The sequence below is a fragment of the Carassius auratus genome, unplaced genomic scaffold, assembly GCF_003368295.1.
Source record: "Carassius auratus strain Wakin unplaced genomic scaffold, ASM336829v1 scaf_tig00215966, whole genome shotgun sequence".
Classification (NCBI taxonomy): Eukaryota; Metazoa; Chordata; class Actinopteri; order Cypriniformes; family Cyprinidae; genus Carassius; species Carassius auratus.
The window spans coordinates 1-19,138 of record NW_020528339.1 but is presented as its reverse complement, the minus strand read 5'-3'; the positions used below and the strand labels follow the sequence as shown (position 1 = coordinate 19,138).

The 19,138-nt window shown below is 37.3% G+C and overlaps 1 protein-coding gene across 1 annotated transcript; it reads right to left on the bottom strand.

Moving 5' to 3' along the window:
- Positions 1–53: 53 nt before the first annotated feature.
- LOC113096521 (serine/threonine-protein kinase WNK3-like) lies at positions 54–14,979 on the bottom strand (the record flags this gene model as incomplete). The annotated part of the gene is made up of 3 exons (XM_026261946.1): positions 13,947–14,979; positions 628–800; positions 54–264 (listed from the first exon to the last, which is right to left on the bottom strand). Coding segments are annotated over exons 1-3 (1,083 nt in total), but the record flags the coding sequence as incomplete, so codon positions are not given.
- Positions 14,980–19,138: the final 4,159 nt, after the last annotated feature.

The following is a 19,138-nucleotide window of genomic DNA, read 5'->3' as shown; positions in this document are numbered from 1 at the left end:
AACATCTTTTACTACACACATGAAACTGAATGAAAGTTACAGACCTATCACACTTTTGGCAAACGATGTCCGCATGAGGTGGCAAGGCCTAGGTCACCAATCTTTACTGAACCGGTCGGGCCTGTGATGAAGATATTGTCACACTTGAGATCACGGTGCACAATGGGTGGCGTGCGGGTGTGTAGGAACTGTAGACCCTTTAGGATTTGCCTGCACCAGCTGCGTAGAACCTTGGGCTTCATCACTTTAAAGCGCTTAAGGTACCTAAAGCAGAGAAAAGCAGGAAGAGGTTTTCACCCTAACCTCATGATGATAAAATGTACGAATTTTAAACAGCAACAGCCTGAATGGGCCAAAAACTAAGAGAGTAACATTTTGCATCATACAGCAGCAGCAAAAAATATTTTAAGTCGCCCACATATTAAGACAGATTTACAGATTTGATCAAAAACTGATATGGCTATGGCTAATGCAACACATTAATCACTTACAGCTATTATACTAATCTATTGCAATTTTTCAAACAAATATTGCTACAAATTATATAGGTGTATTATTTATTTAAAATGTAAAAAAAAAAAAACGATGAAAACCATTAAATAAAGTCTAAAACGTAAAGATACACACGTTTTGAGCGTTCCTGAGGTCATGAGCTCAGTCACCAGGACAATGCACTTCTTGCCTCTAAGAACAGACTCCCAGGAGTCATAGAAACGCACAATATTGGGATGCTGTAGACCTTTCAGCATTTCAGCCTCCTCTTTAAAACGCTGCTGCTCCGCTTTGGTCAGCTTTCGATCCTGACAAAAACAAACACAAAACATTAAATACTGAAGTGTAATATATATATATATATATATCCCCTAAAGCTTTAAAACTGTCCTTAACTCTGACATGTCTACATTATTAATTCACAAAAAAAGCTTAAGATCTGGAGAAAAAAACACTGACTGGGATGGAGAGCTAATATCAAATATGCAGACATTTAGAAGTATAATAATAATACTTTTAAGCAAAGTTGTCATAGGAAATAGAACAGATCTTGCTTCAACATCCTCTCTATGAAAGATAGAAAAATTATTTTCACATCCAAAAGCTCTCGACTGCTCTATTAATCATGTTAATGACCAAGTCATAAATATACTAACTAGTCTGTGATTTTATATAAATGTGATTTAAATTCATAGCAAAGTATTTAATTGTGAATGTCAGCATACCATGACACCGCAGCACACTTCCAGCCACTTGCTGCTGAGAGAAAATGAGTTCCCCTTTAAAAAAATGTGCTGCGAGAGAGGAATGTTCAAGCTTGTATTCATTCAGTTTTACTGCAAGAATGTTACCTTCCAAACTCACTACGTTATGTCGTTCATCAGCGAATCTGCCATCTTTTGGTGGTTTCAATACAACACAGTGGCAGGTGGGGTGGAGGGAGAGATATTTGGAGGTGTACAGCAATGGCTGATCACAGCAAAACGCTTGGTTCAACATGGGCCCAAGCATTCAGAGAAGACGAGGAGACAGTGCACTAGCGATCAAGGCCACCAGGTGGGCTGGCAAAAAGGAGATGCGTGACAGGGAGGCAACACCCAGCATTAGCTAAAAATCACATTTCAGCCACAGCAGCCCAGTGTGGCGGATGTTGATTAAATCCCATCTCTGGCACAACAGTGGGAAAAAGCACACACACTCAATCACTCCACTGGCGAATATCACACACACACACTTGTCCTGCCATGCGACACTGATTATTAACTATGCTCACCGCCGAACAACCCCACAGTACTAATAAAACAATATTAATGCATCAAGGCTTCTAATATAATGCATTTGTTTTTAAAGGAACAGTTTGGCTAAAATGTATGTGTCATCATTTACTAACCCTGTTATCATTTGAAAACTGCATAACTCTATAGAGCACAAAAGAAGATACTTTGAAGAATGTTTCTTCTGTTTAGGTCCATTAAAATGAAATTCATGGGGTTTAACCCAACACTAGAGCCCTCTGACTTCCATTGTATGGACAAATAAACACCAAGATGGTTTTATTTTAAATATAATAATTCGTGTTTATACAGGTTTTAAAATTCCACATGGGGGAGAAATAAATCATGACAATTGTCATATTGGATGAACTATCCCTTTAAGACAAGCCACTGTTTGTTTCTTTTCTTCACTGAACAGATGTCCCAAAAATGGCCTGTAATCTTTAATCTGTGGGATGACAGAACATCTCTCTGAATTCCAATTAAAAAAATAATATATATATAAATATATATACACACACACACACACACAGATTTAAAAATAATCGGTCTAACTGTAATACTCTACATTAGGTTCTCATGGGTCATTCGGTACATGTAGCTGAATATAAAAGTATTGATATTCCTTGACCCTTAGGCTTTGAGAGTTTGTCTGCATGACCAAATAATCAAAGATATCTGGCTCGAAATCCAAAACATGAGTTATGTAAGCAGTGCAAAATAACAGACAAATAAAAGTATGAACTTTCACACTTCTGCAAACTCACCGCATGAGATTTATAGACATAATTTAACTTTAATTTCTGTAAACACTGGCCTGCTGTCTATGCATCAACAAACAGGGCTAATTTCTGGAGGCTGTTTTGTGGCGTAAAATCGGATTTGCCATGTAATGAGGTTTCTCTCTTGTTAAACTTCCATCTGTAAATCATGTCATGCTCTCCCTGCTCCCCCTTCAGCTAACTGGGTGTTGCTTTGAGGAAGTATTCTGTGGAAGCTGAGGCCTCTTGTTTTCTTTTTCTCCTTTCTTTGCCAGTGACGTGTAGACCCATGATCAATCTGCCCACAAAACTGCATAATCCAAACACCAGTCATTCACAAAATTCTTCACATGCATTACCATTCAGATTCCTTGTTTGAAAGAAATTAATACTTTTACCCAGCATAGATGTCAAAAGTGACAGTCAAAAGATTTATGATGTTACAAAAAATTCTAATTCAAATAAATTAAGTTTTTTTTTACTTTATTTTTATAAAGTAATTTTGAAAAAAAAAAACATGTTTACGCAAAAATATTAAGCAGCACAAGTGATTTCAACATTGAAAATAATAAGAAATGTTTCTTTAACATGAAATCATCATATTAGAATGATTTACAGCTAAAGATCATGTGACACTGAAGACTGGAGTAATGGCTGCACACAATGCAGTTATTTTAAATTATAATAATATTTCACATTTGCTACTGTTTTTATTGATCAAATAAATGCAGGTTTGGTGAGCATAAGAGACTGCTTTCAAAAATATTTAAAAAAATCTTACCGACCACTAACATTTTAACGGTAGTGTACATCAGCCTCTGAATTTTATTATTATTATTAAAGATTTTAGCTACCAATAAAATTGCAAAAACGCATTACTCTCAGCTTCACTTTAGACTTAAAAAGAAAACATATTCAATCAATTCAATTTAAATTCAACAAATCATAATTTGATTGAATACTATCATAAATCAGCTCAACTCTGTAAAGGCTCCACATAAACTGCTAAAGTATGTCTGCTTTGATCAGCCAATAAAAACAGAATAAGAGGAAATCTGCAGAGGATTTTCTGTACAGATTCTGTGTGTGCTTGTTTGTACAGTGCATACTTCTCATGTTATAAATACCACAGTACAGTACAGTGCATACTTTTCAAGCTATAAATGCCCCTGCAGACATGCCTTCTATGCCATTTTTGAAGTGCTGCACGCAGCAAGGCACTTATCTGTAATGTTTTGCCCTTTATAAGCATTTTCAATAACCAGAATTATTAATAATTTATATACATTTCGACGAATTTGAGGATCAATCTGGAATCATTTAGGACAGCACCCCGATGCATCAGTGAATGGATTTTACCCCCGCCTCTTGCATGTACACAGAGTTTGTGAAGACCTAGTCAAGGTTGTAATCAAATATATTAAATAAGGGGGACTAAATGTTTGGAGTTTAATAATGTCTCACTGAAAAAAGCAGATTGATCAACAACTACTCATAAAACATAAAAGCAATCAACATAAAGCTCATCACTAAAAGCATCACCCCATGTCTCCTGTTTTATAGTGCAATAAAAAAAAGTTGCGCTCTGTATTTTGTGGCTGAAATCTAAAATGAGTGCATCTGTGCATGTGTGTGCTAGTGTTTGTCTGAGCATCCGCGTGCAGCCCTGCTGGTGAACTCTGAATGCTGAGTTAGTGTCTAAGACTGTATTGTAAGGGCGCCTCTGTCTGTCTGAGTTTCATCAGTCCTTTGCCCTCTTCATGACAGTGTCTTGTCCTGGCTTTTAAAGCATTATGTTCAGCAACCTGGGTCAGCAATTGAGAAGAGATTTAAGAAAGTGATTGATTAGTCATGTCATGTAAAACCAAATGGACATTCTTTGTTTACAAACTACTGTCCGTCTAAAATGTCCCTTTTTATGGAATAACAATTTTAGGAATTGAACCCAAACCTTCCAGACTGCAAAATCACTGACCACTGCACTATAGCAAACTATTAAATGAGATGTCAAAAGTCACCAGGATGTAAACATGTTCAGTTCATAATCTGCACTAAATCTTGGTAATGAGTTTGGGTCGTTAAAAGCTGTTCAGTATCTATGGCTTATTAGTCACAAACGAAGGCACACATTGAAATGAGAAAAACCGGTCGAGCAACCTATCAATCACACTTTAAACATTATTCAAGTTGAGTTTCCATGTTAAAGTTGCGCCTGCTCAGTTTGGTAGTGTGTTTGTTCAGTTGTCAGGTGAGGCCGCAGTAGCTCAGAGCGTAAGGAGTGTAAAGCTCAAGACACCCTGACCTTTTCCACAAAAAGAAACACTTCAGGACCTGTCATCTGTTCAGCCAGAAAATGTCCCATAAAACCACTACACGTGAATGCTTGCTGAGCTCCCGCGTGTGCTGATGAAACATAAGAATGCATTAGTACACACTACGTACATCATGGCTTTTAAATTGAATTGAGCTGCGCCTTCCACATTCACTAAACGAAACAAATTCTCTGATCCCTATGGATGTGTAAAGCAATCATGACCAACATCTTTTTATTATTGCGCTAGTCGATATGCCTTTTGGGTTTAACTGCAATGAACAGGCAAGGGAGGGTGGACGATCAGCTCATATTACTAACACATTCTCTGTAATACAGCGGCATGGCAAAAGCAACATAATTCAATGCACTGCAATGAAGACAAACGCCTGTCTTCATGTAGATGTGTGTGCTAGTGAAAACACATGACAAGAAACATTTAGATGTAGTTTGACTGAGCAATGCTGTAATAACTAATAAATGCACTAATATGATCAACTAACAGAACAGAACAGAAAAGTATTACTTGTAAAGAGGCAAATATTTCAGAACTAGCTGAACAGACTGAGGCTTGATGATGAGCAACAATTGTTGATTGACTCATTTTAATCTTTAAATGATTAAAAGCTGCAGATAGGGAGTCATTAAGCGTTTGTATTAAATAACAGGGAGCTTATAAAAGGATGATCATATTATTTGTCTGAAAGAGATAAAGTGAGTGATAGTCGGATGGTCATGTGACCTTAACTTGATTTGCTCCATGCAAAATACAGCTTTTATTACATTACCGATATGACTTCATCTCATGGGACTGTAAATTATTTAACATTTTCAAAATTACTATTCATTATTGAGTGCACCTTTAAAAACTCACTGGTCAAACCCTAGCCTGAACACCCACTGTACAGAACGTGATCGTACTGAGCATTAAGGATACTGACCTTTTGCACAGACAGGATTGGTCTCTGTGTTTAACAGGGGGCTCAGAGCTCTGAATGTATCAGAATGAGAATCTTTACACGGAGCCATTGCCTCAGTCTCTCTTTTACTCACAGCCACATTATGTAACTGAATGTCTAACACCAAATTTGACCACAACTGGGTGAAAAGTTCTGCAGCTCTCACAGTAAATTATTCTGAGTTAAATGTGTTTAGTCTGGGAGAGAGAGACATTGCAGCTCAGTACTGCTTAAAAGCTTTCTCTTCTGCATCTTCATTATGGACCTTTCTGCTAACCTTCTGGCTAAAATGATTCACATGCTGCTATAAATGATATAATTAAAATCACTTAATTATTTTAAAAGTCTTGGATTTAATGGATTTTGAGAGCACCGCTTCCAGAACACATGACCCTTTATAACATCCCTTTATAACATCTGCAGTAAAACTACAGAAGACCACAATCCAATCAAAGTCAGTTTATATATATTTGAATATTCTTTCTTTTTTTTTCCATCTACTGTTTCACTCATTGTATGAATAGCGTTTCAGCTAGTCTATTTATAAAAAGACAAGCATGCATCCAAAGAAAACAAGTTTTCTCTTTACTCCTTGTAAAATTACTAAATCAAACACATTTTGTATGGTCTGGAGTGTGTTTTGTTGTGGCAGGAACTGAACTGGGGCAGACTGGTCTGGTTTGGGCTGTTGTGTTTCTGCGTGAGTTGTGCTGTCTGTGCAGGCTTTTTGTTCAGGTCTGACAGGCACCCACTGTAATTAACTCCCTGGATCACCCTGTATACTCAATCACACGGACAGAGAGAACACCCCTCCAACACTGTACGCATACCCCCCCCCCCCCCCGCCACCACACACACGCATAACAAAGGCACACAAGAATATACTTCATGTGCCATTATAGACCGTTATAATAATAAATCTGAGTTGCGTTTGCACTTACACAGTGAAATAAATTAAGAAAGACAAAGACATAAATTAAATAACATGTTTAGGAAATATTCACCAAGAGCTTCATATGAAACAGAACAGAGGGAGAAACTGAAACGTGAACATCTATTCCCCACTCTTTCAAGTGTAAGTCCCCATCTCAACAGTCCCTTCCCTTCCAGTGTATGTGGACCCACGGTCTTGGACAAATGTGCCCACTAGATTACACACTGAAATCACACCACTGGGACTATCAAATGGTCCCCATAATGACAATGGCTCAATAAACATAATAAATAATGTCTTAATGAAAATGTAAATTGGCAAAAGGCATAGAAAACATCTTTATTTGCATACATCAAGGAAAAGTCCCTTGAGATGCAACCTTATTAAATATCAAACTTTAAGTTAGACAAAAAATGGAGAAATTAAAAACAGGCAGTTTAAATGTTACAAGTTAATTTAGGCATAACGACATTGTTAGATTACTTGTATGTTATTAAATTAGTAGAATTTTGAAAGTCTTATTTTTAAAATGGATGTTATTGATCTTATACTGTGAGTGATTCAACAATGCATGTTTTTTTATTGTAATTTAATAATAATAAAAATCTGTCTAGTGACTTGACAACTTCTTTAACCAATCAGTCAGTAATAAACCTGCTCCTATTTTTTTTTACAATGATCCCAAAATATTGTGCATCCCCACTCTGATGATGTATGTGTGTGGGATGAGGTTAAATAGGGCTTTTCAATGCAGCAGAGGAGACCTTGATGAGACAGTAATCAAATAAACATCAGATAAGTTGCATATATAAGTGATAATGCAGTAAACAACAATCCACACTTTCTCCTTCACTGATGATATAGGCTTACAATTTTTAGCTCATGCTTCTAATACTTTTAAAGGTAAGGTGTCATTTAAGGACATGCTGGCCAGACAGAAACATCTTCAGCCTGGAGACTGTGGAAGGATATTGGTCTAGCCAGCTCTGCATGGCTTATTTAGTTGCAAATAAATAGCCAAATTCACATTACAGGGTTATGCACTTGACCTCTTTTATCTGGATCCAGGCCATATAGAGAACAAAATTGTTACCGAAATGACAGAACAACATGCCTTTTAACCATCACTGCTGCTTTCACTGGCACCCAGTACAAATCTGTCTGGACTCAGTGAGGTCATGAAGAATAGCACTGTTCTGAAATAACCTACGCTGTCCTTTATTATTAATTAACGTGCGTCGAGAGATGTTCTTCTAAACTAGTAAAATTCATGTTAGAATAAGGACAGCAATTCAGACCTCACCTCAGCTGACATGAACAGGATATGTGTAACCATTAAAGTATTTGGTGCACATTTTTTCTCTTTCTATGGAACCTGTAAACATCACTGGTTCTACAGCAAGACATACCAACACCTATAGTGGTTTGCCCAAGCACTGCAATTACTTTGAATTACATTTTTGCATCTGTCCTGTGTGTGGCATATTATTTCTTCCTTGCAGACACGTGATGAGGGAACATTTCTTATGACTGTCTCAGTCATTGCTCAGCAGCATTGTTTTTATAGTTCTTCTAAACGTGACGCACCGTAATCATGAGTGGGAAAGAAAAGGATGTTTTGATGGCATTCTTGAGTTGAAAAATCTATAAAAATGTCGAAACCAATTCCGACAGAGTCATGTTGTGTGATCCAACACATATAATTCTGATTATTACGTAGGCTATTAAGGATTGTTTCGTGAGAATTAATAGTATGAATGAATACCCAGGAAGTAATTTTGCTCATTACAGGAGAGATAACTGCAAATCATCTGTTTTGTACGGTTAACTGTAATTAAAGTGGATTTGTGTGATTTTGCCTGCAGCGAGGAACTGGTTTTATGAAAGACAAAGATGCATGTTTTTTTTTTTCACTCCAGGATTGCTAAGAGTCGGATTTCTCTCAGTGGAGAGTGAGAAATGGAAAACCCAAAGCAATAACAGAAAGCTCCGAGCAGTGAGAGGTAATCCTGCTGTTGTACTGAATATCTGCAAGGCTCCCTGAGCCACAAGGCCCCTGATATTCAGAATAACAACACTGTTTCTCATGTGATATTGCTTGAATTTATTTTTCATCTTAAGAGTCATCTGTAATTATAATTGAAGCTTAGAAAAATGTGTGAAATTCTACTCAAATGAAAGTTCAATGGAATAACAGAGCCTCGTGTTCTTATGATTCCTTGTAAGTGCATTAGATCAGCTTGTTGTGTGTGTGTGTGTGTGTGGTTAGCATTAGCCACTCAGCTTCTCTCTGGGATTGATGCCATGTTAATCTTCTATTTGGCTCATGTATCACCCAGTCCCTCTTACACTGCTTCAGCACTTTTAATTTTCTTGTACACATTTCTTACCTGAATTTTTTTGACAATGCGGCAGTCACTATTATGCAATTGTTTGGCTTATGATTAATTGTCATACAAATAATTCTGATTATGCCACTTAGAAATATGATATAATGTATGATATCCTATGAGCAAATATTTGTAAATAAATATTGCACAGGGTAGAATGACTAATTTATTAAATTGCAAATTTATTTTAAGAATATATGTTATGTAGTTTTTCTAATAATTAAAGCAAAATATTTTTATTAAATTAAAAACTCAAGTTTTCCATATTAACAAACAAAAATAGGTTTTAAATTGACAGTTATCGCATTAAACAGCAATAAATAAGTAAATGTGAATGACACACTTGTAGCTGGTATAATTCTTCCTTGCACAAATTTAAATCAGCATAAAACACGTCATAGGCAAACTGGTTCCTCACAGTACCCTGCAGTATACAAAAATGCTTGGAATTATGTTAATGAGGAACTAAAGTGAACACCAAGCACTTAGCATTTGAACAAAGTACATAAGAAATGAACTGCACAATGGACTCAAAGAGAAACACACTGACACTGTAAACATGAAAACAATGTACTACTGGAAAAACGTGACATTTAACTTTGGATGGCAATGAGCACCTGAAAAAAAAAAAAAAAAAAAAAATCACTAAATATTTGTACTCATTGCAACCAAGAAAAACAGCATCATCATCTCACATACAGTCTCTTAACAAACATTCATCATCTGGCATAGAGTTTCTTAGCAAACCACAGCGTCTCATTCTGTTCCAGACCGTCTCTTATCCAAGGTTTTTAGGAAAGGCCAATAACCACATTGTGTCAAATGGCTCACATCACGACTCTAGCTTGGGAGAAGGAAGGCTTAGTTCTGTATCACGTTTCTCTCCAAGCAGCGGCATGGACTTATGGGGTCCCGAAGGCTTGTGAGAAGCTGTCCTAAACCATGGATTTGTCTGCTCTAACTCAGTCAAGAGATCACACGGTTCATACCCTAAGGATTAAAGTGAATATTACAATCACTGTATCTGTGCGTAGGCCATTGTCTTTCATGTTAATTTCATTACAAGGACCCAGCTGGCCCACCTGCTGACATAAGGAGAACAACGTTGAGGAAGGTTGGGTGTGGGGCTGCACATTAATTAATCAAAGTCCACCCAAAGTATGTTTTTCTGCATGCATGTTTTTCACTTTCTACAGGTTATCTTAAAGGTTTTTCCGTTTTTTTTTTATTTGATTTTAGTATAACATTATAATACCATGCATATTTTTATTTATTTAAAGAAGAAACCAATCCAATGTGCAGTTGATATATGAGGTTTAATACCATAGAAAAGCAATAACAGTTTTTCAGTTAGTGTTTTCAGCTTGTTAATAATCACAATTAACAATTATGATTTTTGTCATAATCATTCAGCCCTAGCTGGGTGGTTCAAAATAATGAACTGTGTTTATATGCACATGCTGTCAGCACTGTTTTAGCATTATACGAGATAAGCAAACACATGCTGAAATACTGTAAACTAAAGTGGTGTAACTGTTTAGTTATTTGGCCCCTGCGTGTGTGTGGGATTAGCTCCAAACACATGACTCCCAACCTTTCAACACAAAGCAACAAAACAAACCACACATGATAAAGAGAAAACTGAGAACAAATATCAGATTGCTCATTCAGTCAGTGTTTTGCCTTCTGTCCAGGGGCGTAGATTACGCGGGGTACGCGGGGGACGTCCCCCCCCCCCCACTTTTAATATCATGGAAATTCGTCCCCCGCACTTTTTCAGTCAAATGTGTTCGCATAGATGTTTTCAAGAGCTGGTGTAAATAAATATAGATTTAAACTCAAAGAGACAGGATAGTCTGCGCATGACCTGATATTTTATTCGGACCCAGAAGCGCTAAAAACTCCTGCAGTGTGTGTTTCATTAATCCTCGAAGCCGGAGCGCACTCTCGCGCAGAAAAGTCATATCAGGAAACTCCTAATATGGGCAACAGCGTCCAGCTATCGCTATATGAAAACAGTTGTTTTGACAGAGGAACAGAAACTTTTGGAAAAAACGAAGACATTAATATACGATGGGGACAATATGTGTTTTTTCAAGTAATCTCCAGCAGGTGATAAATACAGTATATCAACAAAACAGTGGTAACTGACATAGATTTATTACAGTATAGAGACTATTCTGCCTTATTATGTGATAAATAAGTATTTGTAGTATATTTAAAAAAGTTGTTATTATTTGTTATTGTCAAGCAGTTATAGATTTCTAAGCAAAAAGCTAGAAATTAGAGAACAATTAAAGTTGCAAAGTACAGCAAAACTGAATTAAACTGAAGTAAACTGAAATATTTTTACTATACTATTTAAAATAACTGTTTTCTATTTGAATATATTTCAAAATGTTATTTATTGAGATTTTAAAGCTTGCTAAATAAAAGTATTCATATCTATAATTTCTTTTCCAAAAAATCTATATTTTTGAATGATATACTATATAATGTTGCAAAGGCTTTTTATTTCACATAAATGCTGATCTTTGGATCCTTCTATTCATCAAAGAATGCTGAAAAAAATGTACTCATGTTTTAAATATTGATAATCAGCCTATAAGAATGATTTCATTTAACTGAAGACTGGAGTAATGATGCTGAACATTCACCTTAGATCACAGGAATAAATTACATTTAAAAATATTTTCAAATAGAAAATAGTTCTTTTAAATAGTAAAAACTTTTACTGTACTTTGGATCAAATAAATGCAGGCTTGGTGAACAGAAGAGACTTCTTTAAAAACATTAAAAATCTTACTGTTCAAAAACTGTTGACTGGTAGGCTATAGATTACAGAAATGTTCTGTAATGTTTTATATTATATTGTAATGTGTGTTTGTATATATGTATATATATATATATAATTTCTGTCCCCCTCACTTCTGAAAAGATGGCTACGCCCCTGCTTCTGTCATTGTTCCTCTTTTACTGTCAGAGTACCACAGATCTGTATTCCACTGCATTACCTTTTGCTTGTTGTTTGTTTAGAGTGTTAATAACATTTTTCAATATCTTTCTTCCATTTTTAAATCCAGCAGGATTAAATCTAATTCACCTCTATTAGCCCAGCACTGTTTGTGCACATATTAGTAAAATCACCATAAAAGTACACTGGCGTGTTGTCATTCTCTGTTTTTGTTCTGCCTCCAGCCTGCTACTGGCAACAAATGTGCTATTATGAAGAACGAATCACAGTCTATCCATGATGAACAAAAAGACAATGATGTAGGTCAATATAACTGGCCTGAAAACAACAATAACCACAGAGTATTGCTGGACAGCTGGATTTAATCATGTTTTTTAGGATTATAAATTGTATGGTTTGTCTGAGCTATGGCCAATTTAGCTGTATAAAATGATCAGTTCATGGGTTTTCAAAATGGGACCTGGTGACCCCCAAAAGGCCACTTATTTATTAAAAATAAAACTAAAAATTACTGTTTTGTAATGAAAATATGTAGAAAAGTACTTCTTTTGGCACATTGAAGAGGTACTGAGCATGAATTAGTAATAATAGCCTACATCCACTGAGAATTTTGAATAAGGTGGAACCATATAAATGATTATTCTCTGAATAATCTCTCTTGATCAGACTCATGATTTACATGCCACTTCAACCTTTTAATCAATAATATGATTCTCTAAGCCTCTTACATAACTGGCATTAATCTCCTTAAATGGACCTTACTTGTTAATTATTGTACTGATTGCCACTTTAGCAGTGAAATGCAACAGGCTTTCCCTCTCAGCTGGCTGCTTTGCATGAGCTGAAAGACTTTGCTTCATGAGAGGATTTAAAAGGACACGTTGCACCAAAATATTTTTGATGGGATACCGGCTAAGCTATTGTATGTTATACAGTCTTGTTGTGATATGTGGTCAATGCAGTGCCACAGCCGACATCAACATACTGCATGTTTACAACAGTCGGGTTCCTGTCGCAAAACCAATTATTTAGTGACAACTTTTCCTGGAAAATACAATGCACAGTGGGAAACAATAGGTTCAGCATAGTGGCAAAGGCAAAAAGATTCCATTTCACAACAAGAGAGCCTCTTTGAGTCTTGTTGTTTGTCCAGTTCACTGCGCCGTGAGTAGGCTTGACCCTCCTCTCCCACGGATAGTCTCTGTGTAATCTATAAAGCTATTGAGCTGACTTTGAAACTCTTTTTTTTCTACTGTTCTCACTGCACTCAACTGTAACAGCCTGAAGAGAAACACAAGAGGCTAAGATTTCACCAACAAGCTCGGAAAACTCCTGAGTAACAGCATCTTAATTCAGACCTGCAGAGCTAAAGCACTTAGACTGAAAAACATGATACAACTCGAATTCCTGGGCAGGAAAGGCGACCAACACTAATCTCCACTATTGGCCCACCTTATAGCAATGAAATGTCAAAACCTTTGCTACTCAAGTGCATTAGTTGTATTTATACCGTAATCGTAGCTAATTTGTGGGTAAAGAATAGGGCTGGGTGATATATCTAAGAATATGATCATGCACATCTAGTCAGTAAATTAGGTTCTGTGATTACCGCTAAATTGACATCACCTGTTTATAATTGGAGCTGCATTTAATATACAGAGCCGTAGATCACGTTCATATTCGTATTCATCAAAGGCGATTATAAACGCGATATTGCGTAGCTTGTCAGTGATCTACAGCTCTGTCTATTAAATGCCGCTCCATTTGAAAACAGGTGACGGCGATTTACTGACTAGATGTGCATGATCATATCTTTAGATATATTGCCAAGCCCTAGAAAAGAAGTCTCACCTGCAATTCACACCAGGCAACTTCCACCCAGGTTTCTGTGTCCAGGCCTTTGTAAACGGTTTTGAATGCTCCCCTGCCAAGCTCGATGTCAAATTTTAAAAAGCGGCCACTGGGTGAAGTGGCGACGGCCTTCATCTCGGCCTCTTCTTCCTGTTCTCTATCTCTCTCCTTCCCCTTCAGAGCGGACGTCGTAAGGCCGGTCTTATCAGGATCCTGCGTGCCATGAGTGCCATCCTCACTCAAGGCAGCCGAGGCACTGGCGGGTAACTGCTGGGCTCCGCTGGTAAAAACAGAGTCGGAGGCACAAAACTCGAGGTGAGGGGCACTATGAGGGGCGCTGATGGTTTCTTCCACCTCATCGTCCTGTTCGCATATCTCCACGCTCTTCCGGAAAAAACGCTTGTTCTCCCGTTTCCGACATGGTTCGTGGGCAGCTGGGGAAGAGGGCATGAAGAAGGTCAGAGGTTTGGCCGGCACCTCTGTTTCTTTACCATCCTCCACTCCACCACCTCCTCCTCCTGCGCCCCAAGCTCTCCTTTCCTGGGTCTGTGAGGAGGGGAAGTCAGATGGAGTGCTGTGAATCCTTTCTCTCTCATGGGCAGCCCTGTTCCCCTGGTCACTCTCCTCCTCCCTCTTTCCATCAGGTTTCTCTCCGGAGGATTCCTCTGTGGCAGTGGGCTCTCCCGGGTCCGTCGCCATGGCGATTGTCCTTTCCCGCTCCTCCGCCTCCTCCTCCTCCTGCACTCTGGCTCTGTGTCAGTCCCCGTCTCTCTCACTCTGTGATCAACCTCTCACCCTCTTATGAAGTTCCTCAGCGGTCCTTCCAGTGTTGCCAGCTGTCAGCAACAAGAATTACTCTCTCTTCTGTGGCTCTTATCTTCCAAGTTCCCTCGAGTTCACAGGAGTATCAGAGGGAGCTTGTTTTGTTAATATAACTGTGTAGGTTAATTCAGTTTTTGCTGTGTACTTTCCTTATCTCCATTTCCTACCTCGAGTGTCTTTTGGCTGATGACAGGTAAATGGCCTTCAGTGAAAGGGGGGGGGGGAGGGGGTCAGGTGTATCCTATAGGAGAAAAGCACAGGGTATCATTAATGAGTATCAGGTTTAAATAAGAGTATTCATTTATAATAAAAAAAATAGGGTCAAATTTATCATTATAAATCATATACAATTTGAAGTAACTTTAATTTTTTATACTAAATGAAAAATATAGTAATGTTATAAATATCATTACAATTGAGTACAGCAGTTTTCTGTTATTAATCTATATTTTAAAATAGCAAAGCTAAATTTTCATTAGGGATGCACCGGTTGACCGGCCATAAATCGGAGCCAGGCGGTTTTTGCTTAAAATACGTGATCGGCAATCAGACGGTTTTTGGTCTTTTTTTTGGCCGATTTTTCTGGAAGTGCACCCGCGTGCACAGACTACATTGTAATCATTCACTATCATGTCATTTGTGTGGAAGTATTTCGAAATCTGTGCGCAGGACACGGGCAGCCGTTTAGCACTGGAAGTGCAGAGCTACATGTCTGAGGCACAGATAGCAGAATCAAACAGTCGACTGTGCAAAAATAAGAGTCCCTTTCCTGCTCACTGAAGTTGCGTGAGCGTACTGTACCTGTCTGCGGCCTGCTCAAAAGCTGAGACAGTGAAGGGTTGTTCAGCACAACACCATGTGTTGATGAGAAACGAAATGGACTAAACTGTGACAAAACTGAATTTTTTTTTTGGTAAAGTAGAATTGCATACATATTTGAAAAGCTAGAAGTAAACGTCCAATTCTGTATAGGATGATTATTTTTATTTTGCCTTAAATTTACATCAACTTAATTTGATTTAAAAATCTATTTAAAAATTATATGTGGTTTCAACCCAATTCAAAAACAAAAGCTAAATGCTGATGTCTGAACCATCTATGTTTGTATTGAATGTAGCCTACTTACTGTGCAGTTATGCTGTTAATTTCAGATGGTTATAGTTATTGTTTTAAATAGCCCAAAGCCAGTTGGGCTATTAAATACAAATAAACATCTTGTTTATGCACACTTTCCTTCATTCTTGTTAGTTGCTTAAAGAAAGAAAAAAAAGAAAAAAAAAAATATTCGTTATTGGAATCAGCCAGTTTGCTTGTAAAAAAAATCTTTATCGGCCATGAAAAATAATGTTCGGCGCATCCCTAATTTTCAGCAGCCATTACTTCAGTGTATGTTGTCATATGATCGATATATATCATTGCTCTTTTGTTGTTTTTTTGATTGCTTCCACTGTCTTCATCTGTAAGTCGCTTTGGGATAAAAGCGTCTGCTAAATGAATAAATGTAAATGTAATATCTTTCATAAAGCATTCCAATATGCAGATTTGGTGCTCAATAAACGTTTCTTATTATTAGTGCTGATATCAGTTCTGCTTTTCTTTCTTTCCTCGCTATTTTTATGGACACAACAATATGAATCAGGATTGTGGATCATTGAAAGTGGGGTAGGACTTTCAGCTACTGTTGAAGTCTATAGCACTGGACCTGCATTTTTCTCCTGAGGAGAGAAAAAATCTGTGCCTGTTCACAAACTGTCACTAAAACTTGTCAAATGTGCATATTGCCGAGAACACTTAGAATAACTTGTGAGAATTAATAAATCCATTAAGGGGATTAGTAAGCCATCTACAGTATATTCTAAACAAGCCAAGCGCCTTCAAACACAGGGGAGAGTAACTGATTAATCCAGTAATTAAGCCATCCAGAAGCAGGACGGGTACCTAGTGCATTGCAAATCAAAAAATTGCCAATAAATATTAGCCATTAAACAACTTAAGGAACAGCAGATTGTGATTGATTAATAATGAATGATGGCATTAAGGCCCTTTAGAGTTAAATAATTCAAAGGTAGAGTAGTTACAGGAATGAACATGTGTGACCACAACAGATAATCACTAAGGGATCATATGAAGTAAAAAAAGATTATTAATTGTAGCCAGCAGTATTGCCCCCAGATGGGGGAGCATTACAGCTTCTCATGTTTACAGTGAATCTCCATTGTTTTTCTAGTTGTGTTCTCCGGGTCTATTCAGATACCTCAACACCTGACACGGCCTCTCACAAGATTCAATGCTCCCTTTGACCCATAAAACCTACTTGTCCCTCCTATCACAAACACAATCGCTCTCTTTTTCTCTCTAATGACATCATTATCTTCAACTCTCCTCTTGTCATGCCCATCGGTCTTCTGGCAGGCCACATCCATCAGGTTAGTTTGCTAACAACAAGCTAATAATAACATGACTGAATCAGAGGTGGAAAAAGATGCTCCTCTGAATCTCACCGATATTAAAACCGAGAAAACAGGTTAGCCATTCTTTCCTGTTGTAACTGAAGTAAAGTGAAATAGCATTATGTTTCTGTTGTGCAGTAGTTCAAGTAGTTCAATTTTGTTTTTGCAAGAAACATCACTGATAGGTCTCTTTATGTTTTGCTTTTTTTATTTACTTATAGATTTCCTGAGGAAAATATCTTGAAATGCAAGTTTAGCTGGCAGCTCTGGTTCATCTAAAAACCATCTGCAGATAAAACTAAAATGCAAATTGAAAGATTAGATCTCACACCCCACACACAAAAATGCAAACATAAAATGAGGGGCAAAAGCAGGCTACATTCACATTAGACTAGTTGTACTAGCTGACATCAACCACTCCTCCTAAACTTCACAATCCCTCCATTCTTTCAAAGATAATGACATGAATAGCATGCTGGGTAACAAATGAAAGGCTTTAGATTTCATTTCTCACATGCAATGGTTCTGAGGATTCACTTGATTGACAAGAAAGGGAGTCGCAGTAGTCTAGAATTGGGCTACTACATTGCAATAAAATGTAAATTAATGAGAGAGCTGACTGTTGAGATATAAAAGGGCATGAAGCAACGACATCAACAACCCATGAGAGGAGGAAGTGCTGTTTTAAACAAGTTTGTTTGCCTGTGCCCTCAGGGCTAGGAGTTCCCGTGAAAACCATATAGACTGAATACAGAACGTCAGGCACATCACTCACACACTCGCTCACATTCCCAAACTCACTTCTGACACACAGGATTTAGATCATTCCCACATCAGCAGAATATGGTTGTCAGTCTTGTTTAAGAGAGTTTAATATGGTTAAGCACATTAGCACAGTCGGAACACATTTGTATTTATTAAGAGGTTTGACTTTCAAATTGTGCCGTGTGACAGACAAGAGCGAAATTCTACAATGACTTCACCTTAAGAGTCAACTGACAAGTCAATTGTTTCTAATTTATATATAAAAAAATAGGCCAAATATATATATATATATATATTTAAAAAATGGGAACACTGATATGGACTGTCAAGCATTTTATAGGGAAAATGTGTCAATATGTATTAAGTTGCACTATCCAATATTTTAAAAGTTGAGCACAAACCACATGGCAGTAATGCCACTCGAAGGATAAACAGAATTATTTAGTTTGAAAAAAACTCTATTCTTCAGTGTCACACGATCCTTCAGAAAATGTGTTGAATTGCTTTGTCGGTTGAATATTTTGTGGAAACCATGACACACTTTTGCAGTTTTGATAAATATAATCTTTAGAATAACAGTATTCATGTAAAATAAACCATTTGCAACATTATAAATCTTTATTGTCACTTTTGATCAATTTAATACATCAGTGATCAATAAGAGAGATTTTTCTTGGAAATATACATGACCCCAAACTTTAAGGTTAGTATATAATCAGTATATTTCAGTAACAAGACTGTAAAGAATTTCATGATTTCTCATGATTCTGCACTTCATTCACACAAACCCAAAGCACAACCAGAGCTGCTGCTGTCACTAGGAGCTGAGGCGGGTCACAGCTGCATATTTTAGCATGACTTTTATGCAGCATTTCACATATACAAAAATTTGGAAGCAGAGATGCATCAGAGTAGCCTTAACTTGCCTATGTAATCTAGCATACAATGCTTTGGGAAAACCTGAATATGACAAGCCCAGTCACCTCTGACGATGTTTAGTTTGCTACATCAGCTCTGTTATTCTACATTCTCATCTGTCAGTGGAGCATGTGGATTAATCATGCCACACGGTGTTTAACAGATGTATCGCTAATTTGAATATCAGTGTCTGTGTTTAATCCTCTTTGAAATGTTGTAAAGACTTTCTCTAGGTGG